At 39.0% G+C, this 15,445-nt stretch overlaps 2 protein-coding genes across 2 annotated transcripts; both read left to right on the forward strand.

The window, feature by feature from the left end:
- The first annotated feature begins 37 nt into the window (after nt 1–37).
- LOC130989549 (GDSL esterase/lipase At5g55050-like) lies at nt 38–2,307 on the forward strand. The gene is made up of 5 exons (XM_057913523.1): nt 38–489; nt 610–725; nt 1,419–1,655; nt 1,732–1,981; nt 2,048–2,307. The coding sequence occupies exons 1-5, from the start codon at nt 240–242 to the stop codon at nt 2,266–2,268; spliced, it is 1,074 nt and encodes a 357-aa protein (XP_057769506.1). The 5' UTR covers nt 38–239; the 3' UTR covers nt 2,269–2,307.
- A 44-nt stretch (nt 2,308–2,351) lies between these two features.
- On the forward strand, nt 2,352–6,207 carry LOC130989547 (serine/threonine-protein kinase-like protein At3g51990). Its single transcript, XM_057913522.1, has one exon. The coding sequence runs from the start codon at nt 4,679–4,681 to the stop codon at nt 6,014–6,016; it is 1,338 nt and encodes a 445-aa protein (XP_057769505.1). The 5' UTR covers nt 2,352–4,678; the 3' UTR covers nt 6,017–6,207.
- The last annotated feature ends 9,238 nt before the right edge of the window (nt 6,208–15,445 follow it).

Consider the following 15,445-nt stretch of genomic DNA (forward strand, 5'->3'; position numbering starts at 1 on the left):
ATCATTTCTTGTATTTATTCATTTTTTCTGATAAGAATGATTATTTTAGTCCAATTAAAACACATCACCACCCACAACTGTTTGTTTGCAGCACAACCGGTGAGCCCTTGTATTCTACTTGTTCACATTCCAAATATCACATCATCGGATCTTCGCGTCCCTATAAATTCCCGAGCTCATTAAATTCTTATCCTTATAATAAATAAAGCAAAAGAGTTAAGGTTGCTGTGCATATAAAAATGGCATCCTTATGGTTGAATAAATTAATATCAGCATATTTTTGTTGCTTGTTTGTATGCTTTGTTGCGAGTAGAGCTCAAACCACACCGGCTATGTACGTGTTTGGCGACTCACTGGTGGATGCTGGGAACAACAATTACTTGCCACTTTCCCTAATCAAAGCCAATTTCCCATACAACGGCGTCGACTACGCCGCTAACAAGCCCACCGGCAGATTCTCCAATGGCAAAAATGCTGCCGACTTTCTAGGTAACATTAGTATTCATTTTCAATTAATTGTCTTCAAATTTTGATATTAGTTAATGGAAAGGAATTTGAGATTTTGTTGATTAACGTGATTGATTATATATATGTGTGTGTGGAGTGCAGCTGAACAATTGGGTTTGTCAACACCGCCGCCGTATCTATCACAGCCTAATAATGCGTTTCTTAAAGGCGTAAGCTTTGCTTCCGGTGGAGCCGGAATCTTAAACGCCACTGATCAAGTAAGTCGAATTCGAAAACACTAAAACCAAGGAGTTAAATATTCAATCCAATTCTATGGCATATAAATAAATAAAACAACTAAAGTAAATCAAAATGCAATGAACGTGGATCGAACACGCGTCCAGGGATGGATCTATAATTTTTTTTTTTTTATTATTGTAGAGACACAAAATAAATATAAATATAAAATACGCTAAAAAAATTACTCCATTTGAAAAAACACAAAAACTCCCGTGAAATCGATTTCACGGTAAAACCGGATTTCAAATGGCACTACTTCAACATACAAATGACACTTTAATGTTGAAGTAGTGTCATTTGAAACCAGGTTTCACCGTGAAACCCATTTCACATGAGACCACCTGTTGAAAAAAAATCTCATTGTGTGCTGCACACGGATTTGAACTAAGTTGTTAAAGTTATTGTAAGCAGAAATGTAAAATAAGTGTACAATTTGTAGGGGTAGTGTTAATACAAAAAAGTAGAATAAATGTATATTATTAGTTAAAAATTCAAATAAAAGTACAATTCATAGATAAATAAGATATAATAATTTTAAAAATGAAATGAATTTTGTTTTTTCATAGACAAATAAAAATGGATAAGTGGAACTCTTACGTGGACAGAGGGGAATACTATGGAATGCATGAGGATTGAGAGTTTTATTATGTAACTTTTGTTAATTATTTCAGAAAACCACGATCTCTCTGCCTCAACAAGTGGGATACTTCTCCACCGTGCAACGAAGACTGGTGAAAGATATGGGGACGAAGCCAGCGCAGGAGCACTTATCAAAATCATTGTTTCCCTTCGTGATTGGTAGCAACGATATCATAAATTACTTCCAAACAAACTCCGAAATGGCGAAGAAATACACCCCTCAACAATTCGTTACTCTCATGGTCTCCAACCTCAAAGAAGTGCTCATGGTAATTAACAACTTAAATAAAGCTACTAAATTAATTCAGATGCATCAATAATTAAAGTTGGTTAAAAAAAAATCAGGGTGTTCATGGTCTTGGAGCACGCAAATTGTTGTTGGTGGGGCTAACACCAATAGGATGCGCTCCCAAACAAAGATATTCAAGTAACACTAATGAATGCAATGAGGAAGTAAACAAATGGTCCAACAAGTATAACTCAGAGCTGAGGCAGATGCTGCCTCAACTGCAGTCGGAGCTCAAAGATTTCCACTACTCTTATTTTGATGTGCATACCATCTTCGTCGACTTCATCCAGAATCCAACAACTTATGGTATTCTCTAACTACCTCAATCTCATTGAGAATCAATTCATTTTATAACTAACTCATTTGATATAGGTTTCAATGAGACAAAAAGTGCCTGCTGCGGACTGGGGAAACTGAGGGCCGATCTTCCTTGCACGCCTCTCGCTGTATATTGTCCGAGAAGAAATTCACATGTTTTCTGGGATGTATACCACCCTACGGAGGCGGCTGCGCGTATTTTCATTGCTAAACTTTTCGATGCCGCAGGAGATTATGTATCCCCCATCACTGTTAACCACCTACTTACTCTCTAGAACATATTCTATATATAATCTATTGATACCGTTTCCACATTTGCATACAGTTTATATATGAATCTCGAGTGCAACTAACAAGTTGTGACTTACCCAATAGAAACCATTTGATACATAATAAGGATTGAAGAAGGTTTCTTACATAGTACCAGACAAAAAAGAAGCAGGATATGAAGGGAGTATAATTTACCATTTCACACATGTTTTGCAGCTACAACAGAGTCTCTAGTTATATACAGCAACAGTTAGGTAACATGGAAGCAAGCACCTCACAGTTTTGCCCAGTAGTTCCTCTGACTCAAAATAAATAGATCAACTTAGCTCATCATGCAGTATTAGAAAAGAGTTGCGAAAGACAAATTCTAAAAATCCTTGAACAATTGTCTGAAGCAGGGGGGCAATGCTTCTCTGTTTTAAAGAAAAAAAGATATACAAGATGCCTTAACAACATTGCATAATGGATTGGAAGCAGTCAAAATGTCTGATGAAGAAAGGGAGTCAACACCAAATGCCATCTGGAATTGACATAAAGGATGTTAGATAATATAAGTAGCAACCTTAAAGTATCAAAGGGTCCTACATTTTTGCAGTAGCTAACCTTCATAAAGAGTTCCTCTTCCAAATTAATCAACAAGAAGGATATGGTCATTTAGAATTTTTAAATACATCAAGTACTTCATGGAATAATCGTCAAAGGAAAAGAAGGGTGATGTTTAAGATCTCAATGGATGTAATTTTATTAATCTAAACTTAGCATACCTCAACATCATGCCTATCTGTTGGAGATTAATCATATATGTAGATTGTTCAGCAGTCGTATACTTGCTTCCCATCGCACAGAATATCCAGTTTTAAGAAAAATAAACAAGCTTCAAATCAACAAGAATGGAAAACTATCAGTCACACCCACTGTTGCTGCATCTGCTGCTACAAAACTTCCAAATATGGCAAAGGAAACGAAAACAATCAAGGCAACCTGATCAGATGTAGGAATAAAACTTAAAAGTGATCAATAATTTCCCAATCTTTTGACAATGCCCAATAAGAATTTTGCTGTAAATAGAAAAATACATATTCCAGAATTAATATGGAGTTAAACAAAAAACAATATAGCAATCTTGATCAACGCTACACTTAAAAATACACATTCCTGACATAAGATGAGTTCGTTTATGACTCAAGAGTTTGTTGTATCTATCCCAGATTAAATTTGAATATGGATTCATGTCACTGCCCTCACAGAAAAAACAGAAACTAACATACTGAGGATCTTAAAAGATGTCATCTACCATTGTGTCAGTAAGTGTTGTAATATGTTGGTGATTATTTGCAGCCTTACTGGGCGAAATATCCTAGTCAAATGTAAGGGAAAACTTGAGGACTTTTTAATAACCTGCTTTATGTAGACACTTTTTCCAGAATAATTTGGCCCAGTGATGATACTGATTCTTCCTGAATATCCATCATCTCTCTTTAGACATTAATCACCAATCATTACTGATGAAACCAAAAACTGATCTCTTCATCTGTAATTATTGTATCATTGGGAATTCAAGAATATGCATGATGAGGTCTCTGGTAATAGCTCTCTCCATGTCTTGAGAAATGAAACAAAGGCATCAGAGATGAGAATGCAAGGTGATTAAAACAAATATCCTGCTTGCAAAGGTGAAGTAATTTCCATAAAAAGTTGAATAACTAAGCTGTTTTCACCATTTGTCTTACACCTCATTCTCAAAATCAATGCTATGCCAAACTATCTAACTTTCTTGCTAGGGATAGGCAATACCTACAAGAAACATTCATATAGAGCTTCTGCCCAACTTACCCAAAATTTTGTGATATATATCTCCAAGAAGGTTATCCAATTCCCATGTCTTTGCAGAACTATGAACCACCAGAAATATGCATATGCAGGTGAAACAAGAATAGTTTTGAGTCGAAATGATAAACTAAAATATGTTACTATGACTTACAGCATGGAAATAAATAAGTAAACCAAGTAAGCAGATAAAGCAAAAGAACCATGGAAAAGTAGGAAAGGTTGGAAGTCGAGGAGGCATCTCGACCCCATCTCTTTTAAAGCGCCCACTGCACCTGCACGCCTTTATATGGAAAATTGCAAACATTATAGTAGCTATTAAATCAAATTAATCAATATTAAATTGCTACCCACTTCCTCACCTTTCCAATTCAATATTTCTCATATTTCAAATCAAATAATGCCTTTTTCTTAATTTTTTGAATTGATTCACATTACCCACCGCTCTTATATCAAGGCCAACAAAAGCTGTAAAATAAAAGCTCACCAATTCTATCACTTTTTAGGCATGGCCTTGGCCCTCCCATTTCAATACAAATTTCCACATATCAATACATATTACCTTATTTTCTTTGTACATTTTCTGTCATGGGCTATCTTTCTTGCAATGAGAAGTCGGCCATTGCCATCTGCGATTCATATAACTGGGAGCTACTGTCCAAGAATCCCAGGAAAATTCGTCGCCCATTCAAAATTGCCGAGTTCGATCTATCCGATCTTCACTCCGCCACCGACGGTTTTTCCGCCGCCAAATTGCTAGGCAAAGGCAGCCACGGCTGGGTGTACAAGGCTGAGCTCCAGCGGCTCAAGCTCGTCGCCGCCGTAAAAAAGACTAAGGCGCCCAGCATCTACGGCGGCGCCGCCAACCCCGCCGACAATGAGTTGGAGATTCTATCGAGGATATACCACCCCCGCCTCGTCAACTTGATTGGCTTCGCCGTGGATCCGAATCAGCACAAGCTGATCGTGGTCGAGTACATGCCAAACGGTTCCTTATACGACTTGCTGCACGGCTCGCGCAGACCGCCCGGCTGGGTCAAGCGAACCCGGTTCGCGCTGCAGGTGGCGTGGGCGGTTCAGTTCCTGCACTCGTCGCAGCCGCCGATCATCCACCGCGACATAAAATCATCCAACGTTCTGATCGACGCGGATTTCAATTCGCGGATCAGCGACTTCGGGCTGGCGCTGAGGGGACACGTGGAGGATGTGAGGGTCCGGTCCACGCCGCCGGCCGGGACGCTCGGGTACCTCGACCCGGGCTATCTTGCGCCGGGGGATCTCAGCACCAAATCCGACGTGTTCAGCTTCGGGATCCTGCTGCTGGAGATCATCAGCGGCCGCAACGCCATCGACGTCAACTACAGCCCGCCGTCGGTGGTGGAGTGGGCGCTGCCGGAGATCGAATCAGGCAACTTCGAGGGGATCTGCGACCCGAGGATCGGGCCGCCGGACGATGCGGGGGCGCTGCGGCGGATGGCGGTGCTGGCGGCGCGGTGCGTGAGGTGCGCGGCGGAGAGGCGGCCGGGGATGGAGGAAGTGGTGGAGTGTCTTAAGGGCGTGTACAAGAGGATGAAGATGCAATCGCAGATTTGCGTCAACGTGGGGCGGCGGGTGGCGAAGTATGAGGCGTTGGACGACGGCGCGGAGGTGGTGCGGAATGCGAGGACGGGGAGCAGGAGGAACGGGAAAGTATCGAGTGTGGCGAGTGTACAAGTGAGGAGTGACGTGGAACGTGTCGGTAGGTCAAAGTCGATGGGTTCGGGTAGTGAGATTAAATATCAGTCGTTGGATGGTGGTTGGAGAAGAGTGAAGATGAGTAAATCAAAGTCAATGGGGATCAATGCACTTTCAATTGGGACCACTAAATGGGAGGAGTCCAAATTACTAGTGGATTTGGGAGAAAATGTCGGAGGGGAAGAAAAATAATGTTGAGCATGTTTCAAACTCCCACATTTATTCTCTCAAAAAAAAAAACTCCCACATTTAAATTAATTCTTTATTTAGTTTTGTAAAAGAAAGCTTACATCTTTAAACCACGAAAACAGACAAAGAAATTGAGGAATTCAAAACCTTCGATTTCAAATTAGTACAAATAAGAATGTCAATTCAGGCTGAAACTAGTGAATTGATCCCATTAATTTGTCAATTAAATATTTAATTTAAATAAATTATTTTATCAATCATATCTTATCACTTAAATCAAACGCTTCCTAGTAATATAGGAACTAAATTATGGATCTCACTCCTCAAAACTCACAATATCATCGCAAATAAGCAGTGAAAATTTTGTTGAAATAATTGCATCCCAATTGCATAATGGAACTATTTAACTTTTGCTGCTTTATTTCTTTTCTGTTTTTTCTCACTTTTCTTTTTTTCTGTACATTGGATAATTTAATTTATAATAAAATATTCATATGCATCTTATGTTAAATAGTGTAATAAGATTTTTTAAATTTGATAAATGATCTAAAAAAATAAGTTTAGAGTTTGTGATTAATTTAACTAGTACGCCCTCCCGTGCGATGCACGGCGAGCATCGAAATTATACGACTTTTTAAATAATTATAATTTATTTGTTCCAAGTCTATTTTTATATATTTTATAATATATGCATATGTAAGAATAATAATATTTTCAAATTAATGCATACAACAATATGAAAATTTTAAACATTAATTATAACTTCATTGTGTTTTTATTTAAGCATGAATTAAACCTAGTATCACTCACACACACACACACACACACACACATATATATATATATATATATATATATATATATATATAATTTTTATCATTAGCTCATTGGACCACTATGAGAAAATTATTATCCGTTTAAATTAATATTATTCTACATCACAATTTAAAAGAGAAATTTGTTTGTGAGTAATAATACTTATTGATTATCACGTGAAAACTCATCATCTATCTTATATAAATAAGTAGCTATAAAAAGTATAAATACTTAGCTATAAAAACTATGAGTGTAATCTCTCAGTAAATACCTGTATCATATTTTATATAATTTGATCACATAATCATGTTTATTTTTAAAAAAAATATTAACTATATATACAAAAAAGGATTAAAAATTGAATGAATAATATTAAATATATATACTAAATTATACTGAATCATCTATTCAAAAGTTCAACATTAGATGCTCACTAAAGTGCACTAATGCGGCACAAATAATATGTGGAATTAGTCTTTTAAATATTTTAAAATATAGTTACTTTTTTAATTTAAAATATCTTAAAGTTTTCTATTACTAAAATAATTTTATTTAATATTTCTAAAAATAATATATGAAGTAATAATAAGGATAAAATAGAATAATTATATATAAGTTATATTTTAATATTTATGTAAAAGATTAAAAATTAATTTAACGAAAAATAATAATATTGTATACGAAGAAAATTTCATTTAATACACACGTCATATAAAGGAGGTAATATGAATAGATCGACCACACTATATCAAAGTTTATATAAAAAAAATGGATAGATGAGCATTATTTTAGAAAAAAAATGTTGGGCGTAAATCTCTTTAGATATGAAAATTTAAAATGGGCCGAATTAAATAATTCAAGCTCGTTATGATATAGTAATAAATTATAAAATAAAATTATTAGGTAAACATATATGAAACAAAATAAAATATACCAACAAACGTTAATTATAGTATTAAAAATCAATCTTCATTACATACATCATTATTCTCTTGGCACAACATTAGTTATTTAGTTATACTCCAATTATTTACACCAAACTCAAACTCAAAAAAATATCATTTAATTATTTTTTTTCAATCATTTATATAAAAATATCATTTATACTTCAATCATATTATATATATATATATATATATATATATACATATAAATTAAATTATACAAAATATACATTCACCCCAAAAAATTTCAATTTCTAATTTTATATAAAATAAATATTATATCTAAATTTAATTATTAATAAATAAAAAGTATTAAATCTATTATATATTAAGTAAGTAAAAAAAATACACAATTTAAAAAATAAAATACGTCAAACATATGGTCGAACACATAAATTTAAAGCAAATTCATTTGAAGTATTAATTAGGCCTAAAAAGAAAGAATATAACCATAAACCTAGCAATTATAGAAAGCAATAATTAAATTAATTAAGTCTAACAATTAGTTGAAGCCCAAATTATAAAAATACAACATAAGAAAGAATCCCTATTTGAAACCCAAAATTCACGCCCAAAATTCAGTCGGCGCTCTTCTTCTTCTTCACTCTACACGCACACCCATTCTCCGCCCTTCTTTTCTTCACGTACATTTCTCAGAACCGCTGAGGCCATCTCGTCGCCGCATGGACAGATCCGCACCGCCTTCTCTAGCAGCAGCCGCAACACGCCACATCGCCTTTTTTACTCGCCATCTCCACCTCTCTTTCACTCTATGTATTTTCCGTAGCCCCGCATCTCTCTCACCTATCACTCATCGTCGTATGGATCATCCTGCCTTCAAAAACAGAAGCCGCAGCACCACTCAGGCACCCAGAAGTCTGCCTCTCCGGCCTCGGCTCCCCCATATGGCCTTAAAAATAGCAGCCAACACGTAGCTCATGTATGCCTTCAAGCATCCCTTTTTTCTTCTCATTCTCCTTCTCCATCCACGAATTTTGAATACTTAGAAGCTGTGATCCTGTGGGTTCGCGAATTTTTAAAAAAAATTCGGCTACAATTTCTTGAGAACACCGATTTAGTGGAACAATCTTTGATACATTGAGAAATAAAATAGTGCATTGCTTTGAACTGTGTAATTCTTTCAGGGAATGAGTGCAGAGAGAAGTGGGAAATGATAAATGAAAATGATTTGGTATTTATAACTTGTAAATCTGAACGTTGTTTTTGTAGCAGTTTGTTATTGCCTTTTAGTAGTGGGTTGCTGCAGTTTATTTGTTAATTGGTGTAGTGGGTAGTTATGGAATGCATAAATATGGTGGAGAAAGTTTTAGGATAGAAAATGAAGAGAATGCCGTGGAATGCCTTCAATATATTTGCCCTTTACATGTAGTTTTATTTGCTAAATTGCCACAAACTGTGTTTTCATATAATAGATAGATTATTATTTTTATTTTCTTTTATATTTCAAACTGCTCTGATGGATAATTCTCGACAGTCCCACCCTTAAATTTTTCCCTTTGAGACCAACTGTATTTTTTGTGTGTAACAGATTCATGATTTTCCCTTTATTAAAATCCATATTGTCTTACGGGTTCCAATTTTGTTTTGTTTCAAATTATTTTAGAGTTTTTCTACATAATTTGTAGTGATTTAAATATAAACAAGTACTCCATCCGTCACACGAAGCATGACACAGTTTCTTTTTTGGTCTGTCCCACGAAGCATGACACGTTTCTAAAAATGGCAAAAAATTTACCCTTTATTCACATTTTCACTTTTTCACCTACCACATTTAACACACAAAATACTAATTTCTTAATTCCCGTGCCAAAAAAAAGTGTGTCATGCTTCATGGGACGGAGGGAGTACTATATTACTCCCTCCGTCCCAGGTTCCCAACTAAAGTGAGAGTCTGAGACCTTTTTTTAGGCACGAGAATTAAAAAATATAATGTGTAGGTGAAAATATGAAAGGGGTCGAAGTTTTTAAATACCAAAAATTAAAAAAGATAAGTTTTTTAGCCTCAACTTAAAAACAACTCTTTTGTATACCAAAATCACTTAAAAGACTAAAAGACCCTTACATTATATCATTAAAGAAAAGCAAAAAAGAATAAAAAAAGAGAAGACAAAGCTTCTCTTATCTCGGCCCCTCCTCCCTCCACCCCCAAATTCAAAAATTTCTCTCTCTCTCTCACAACTCACGACACGCTCACGACCGGTGCCACCTCACGATCGAATTCCAGGCACGACATCGAGATGGGCGACCGTGATCGGAACAGCGACGACTCGGTGTCGGTGTCGGCGACAAGCTCCGAAGATGAGCGTCTCGCACATCCTACTCCTCCGGTGAGTGAGCCCTAATTTTCGCCCAATTTCGCCTCCCTTGAAAAATTGGAGCTTAAATTCATTGTTAAATGCATGTATATGTGTTATAATGCTTTGAGAATCATGTTTAGTTGGTAAATAGCTAGAATTTGTTGAAATTTGTTGAAAATTTCTTGAGAATTTTGGTGTTTTTTTTTGAAATTTTCGGCGGATTTTTGGGAACGACGGGGGCTGGCACGACGGGGGTTGGGGCAGGGTGGGCACGACGGGGGCCTGAGGCCGGGTGGGCACGAAGGGGGCTTGGGGCGGGTTGGGCACGACAGGGGTCTCGTCGTCGGATTCACGATGGCAAGCTCCCATCGTGGGCACGATGGCGCCGTCGAGGTCACGACCATGGCCCACGATGGCGGCCATCGTGGTCACGATGGGAGCCTCCCATCGTGATCTCGACAGCCCGCCTCCCCCGCCTTGTTTTTTTAATTGTTGTATTATTTGTTTCAAATACATGATTATTTTTCTAATTTGTTTTTAATACATTGATTTTGTAGATTAATTGTGATTGGAAAAGGCCTACATTGATCTACGTGACCCGTGGAGTTAATCTTTATATGAGGGCCGAAATATTGAAGGAGGTCAAGAGTGTTTTACTTGATATTAGTGGTTCGTTGGCTGTAGAGAGATTTAGAGAGGGCGTAGTAGGACGGTTGATTGATATCAAGAGAAACCATAGTGCAAGTAATGCTCTACATCACTTGCTAGCTCGTCAATTGAAAGGTAGTGATATACCATGTGACGAGTCTTGGTTTCAAGTTGGTGGACGGACCATTCGATTTAGGCCGACGGAGTATGCCCTTGTCACGGGACTTCACTTTGGCAACAGTGATTTTGATCCATATGCAAAACACAAGCCTCCACGGAATGGTATATTCCATCGATTCTTCAATGGTGTATCCACGAAGGTGAATGTGTTGCGCAAGAGATTCAATGAGAAGAGCCTTCGCAAGGATGTGGAAGACTATTTGAAGGCTGCAAACCTTTTGGTGTACTATCTCTTCCTCCTATGTCGGGATAATCTAGTGATCGAGGATTGGGCATGGACATTAGTTGAGGATTTTGAGCGTTGGGATGCCTTTCCATGGGGCTCGTACACGTATGGCACATTGTCTTACTACATAGACACTGTTGCGATTGCCCCGAACCAAGCTGAAAAAGATTACCACTTTTATGGTCCAGTTTGGGCCTTACAAATTTGGTCGTACGAGGCCGTTCCAACTTTGGGAAGCCAATGTGGCTTTCGAGAGCGCGAGGAGATATTGCCTCGTTGTTTGAGATGGAGCACTCGACAGATGAGGAAGATTGATTTTGCTATTTTTTTAGAGAAGCGGGTACGTTTTATCTTTTTATTATATGATTTTTTATATTAAAAAACCCCCTCTAATATTGTGCATGTTATATTATTTTGTAGCTGGAGGTATATCCTGTGTTGGAAGCTACATCTAGTGAGTTAGATGAGTACTATATGATGAGCTTCGACAATGGGGATTTGTTTGATGTTCGTTTCAAGGCTCTTGTACGCGTTGCTTCAAGATATGAGACAACATTCAAGGCTCTTGTACAGAAAGCACGACGCGGGACGAAGCACCCCCGACAGAGCACTCCACTTCTCACTCCAACAGAGGGGGGGAGAGAGATAGATTGTGTTGTGTGCACGGACGGCCTTGCCCAGACAACGAAGGGGGCACTAACAGGGGGCATGATATCGATGACAGATTGAGGGCAGTTATCGATGATAGATTGAGGGCAGTTTTGACTGATGATTCTGATACAGGCTTTCTTGCTCTATTGAGAGCAGTTATCGATGATAGATTGAGGGCAGTTTCCGGCCGGAGGCGTTCTAGGAGTCCTGCACTCTTCCGGGAAGAGGATGTTATCTCCCGCCACTCTTAGAGTCGCTCCCGCCAGCCACAGCCTCAGCATGTCGCTGCCGATGAGGCCACTTCTTTGCAGCCTCAGCACGTCCCCACCGAGGTCGGTACTTCTTTGCAGCCTTAGCATGCCCCCACCGATGAGGCTACTGCTTTGCAGCCTCATGACATACCCACCGAGGCCAGTGCTTCTTGGAAGCCTCAGCACGTCCCCACCGAGGCCGATACTTCTTTGCAGCCTCAGCATGCCCCACCGATGAGGCTACTGCTTTGCAGCCTCAGGACATACCCACCGAGGCCAGTGCTTTTTGGGAGCCTCAGCACGTCCCCACCGAGGCCGGTACTTCTTTGCAGCCTCAGCATGCCCCCACCGATGAGTCTACTGCTTTGCAGCCTCAGGACATACCCATCGAGGCCAGTGCTTCTTTGCAGCCTCAGCATACCCCCGCCGATGAGGCTACTTCTTTGCAGCCTCAGCATGCCGCCGCTGATGAGGCCACTTCCTTGCAGCAACAGTTTACCAAACTCTTCAAGCCTGTGGAACCTGTGTTGCACTCTCCTATCAAGGGAGCCTCTTACCAGACCTATATCCCATATGAGGTTTGTAACTTACATTCTCCTGACAAGGCCAAGAAAGCGTCTAAGCCACATGATAAGGTACAAACACCTGAGCCTAGTGTTGATTTGGATGATTTCGAGGAGTTTGGGGAGGATAAGGATGAGGAGACGGGCGAAGAGTTTGGGTCCTCGAGAGCGTAGACCGTCTGCTGCTGTTCGGACTCCTTTAAAGGGTCAAAGTCCGTCTACTGCTGAGGTATTGAGGAGTCAGTACAGAAAATTCAGAAGTAGTGGATCTAAATCCATTGCAGTTGTAACTGAGACACAAGCTCCTTTAAATCAAGAGTTCTTCGATGATGTTGAGAATATTGACATGAACTTCACCCAAGATGTAAGTTTTAATTCATAATTTGTATTGTGTTATATACATCCTTAACTAACCTCAAAGTTTATGCTTCACAGGTCATAGACCAATATGTGCTTTTCACTCGCACATGTCTTGGGAAAGCCAAAGGAAAAAACATGTCTACTACTTTAGTAGTAGGCACTGATTTTTATGTAAGTTTTACTATGATCCTTCATTTGTGATTCTTGTTTTCCTATCATAATTATTGAACTTGTATGTTGCAACTTTTTGTAGGTTGTATTGCATGCCGAGCTTACCCGACTGCATTCAAAGGATCCCAATTTTAAGAGGGAGAAGGGAAAGCCAACATATCCCAAATGGACTTTACCTGAAGGACTCGAACGCTTGGTTAAAGGGCTAGATACGAAAAATACAACTCTGTGGTGGAATGTAGATTTTGTAAATATAGTATACTAGTGTAATTTGCATTTGGTATTCTTATTGCTTTATTAAACTATAAGTTATATTTTTCTTTGAACAGATTGTTCCAATTTGAGAAAGTCGTCGGTGAGCTCCATCCGGACTAGCGTTGTGCGGCAATGAATTTTTTTTTTCGAACACTTCGTGACGATAAGAATATGCTGCTTTATAGAAGACCGTGGCCACTGTCTTCCCATAGGGCGTTAGATTTTTCAACAGATGGTGATAACACAGTCCATGAAATGCATTTGGATACACGGCTTGAACTGCATTCCGAATGCTTTTATGTTGGTCACTCACAATTAATAAATCTTCTGGAGGATTATAACACCGCCGTAGATTGTAGAGAAAATAAGTCCATGACTCATCGTTCTCTATTGGATCGAGGCCAATTGCTAGAGGAAACACTTGATCGTTCTCATCCTTTGTCACAACAACAAATAACATTCCTCTGTTCTTTCCCTTCAAGTGGGTTCCGTCTATTACAATCACCGGTCGAAGATACTGCTCAAAAGCCCGAATACTTTGCCCGAGGGCAACAAACATGTGGCAGAACACTCCCTCACGAGTCGTCTGCAAATCATAAACAATCACTGGATTACGTTGTTTCAATAGATAAAGATACGATGAAAGCCTCACATATGACATATTGAAGTCACCATACGTTCTCTCTATCGCCTGCTGTCTAGTTCTGACTGCGAAGCAATATATCATTTGAACGCCATACTTACTACGCATTTCAGCAATCATCTCCTTTGGCCTCAAAACAACCTTCTCATCGATTAATTTTTTGGCAAAATAATATGCAGCAACCTCGCCAATCACAGACCGTGCTGTAGTAGCACGATTCAAATCCGCCTGACATGTGTGATCCAATGTCAACTTAGTAATTCTCTAAAGAGTTGCAGCCTCTACTGCACATAATCTAAAAGTGCAGTTCTTTCTACCACTCTTGCATATGTACACTGCACGAGAATCTGTAGAACGATCGGTTGCAAACTCTAGATAGTGCTCCAAATGATAAATTCCTAAAGCTATCCTCAACTCTACTTTGGATCGAAATATGACCCCTACTTCGAGCAGTCCGTAGGCTATTGGATGATACTTTTCCCACCCCAACTGTAATATGCTTTCAATGTGCGGAAATGGAATATCTCAATCGTGCGAGCCATGTTCATGCTCAACAAAGCTTGCAGTCTGATAATCCGATGAAAAATATCGCAACTCATTGCGACGATCTTCCACATCGTCTTCAGATGTAGACTCTGCTTCATCTTCCTCATAATCCTCATCGAACACCTCTTCATCATCTTCCTCATGATACGGCATTCTTTGATCAAGATGTACAGCCGAGGTACATCTTCTAATAGTGTTGCGGCTCACATTACTATCGGGGCCGGAAGAACCGCCGTTCTCAATCACATAAACTTCTGGATCCTCTCTAGGATCTGCTAACCATCGAAGCAACTCCATATCCCCCCTCAATAGAACTTTTTCTTTAATACCATTGATGTTTGTGACGTACCATAACGTATATTCGGTCTCTTTTCGATCTCCCAAACCCTCTCTAATAAGATCCACGAGGTTAGCACGATTAATTGTACCAAAATTGATATACGCAACAAAGAATTCCCCATCTATATATGTTGATCGCTCCCAACGACTGCCATGATGTATCATAATACGTCGCCCCGACATCTGAAATTAACAAAATGTAATATGAACAGTCAGAAAACCATTAAAAGTACCTTAAAACATGGACTGCCAACCCCACGATCGCAGCACACCATCATGATCACGATGGCACTCACGATCGTGTCCACCATCGTGGCCACGATCGTGGAAACGATCGTGAGTGCCATCGTGATCATGATGGTGTGCTGCGATCGTGGGGTTGGCAGTTCATGTTTTAAGGTACGATGGTGGACACGATCGTGAGTGCCATTGTGACGACGATGGTGTGCTTCGAACATGTGGGCTAAACCCTAAACCCTAATAACATGACGTCGAAACATAAACTCTAATGTGTGATCTAT

This window comes from Salvia miltiorrhiza, chromosome 6, assembly GCF_028751815.1.
Source record: "Salvia miltiorrhiza cultivar Shanhuang (shh) chromosome 6, IMPLAD_Smil_shh, whole genome shotgun sequence".
NCBI lineage: Eukaryota > Viridiplantae > Streptophyta > Magnoliopsida > Lamiales > Lamiaceae > Salvia > Salvia miltiorrhiza.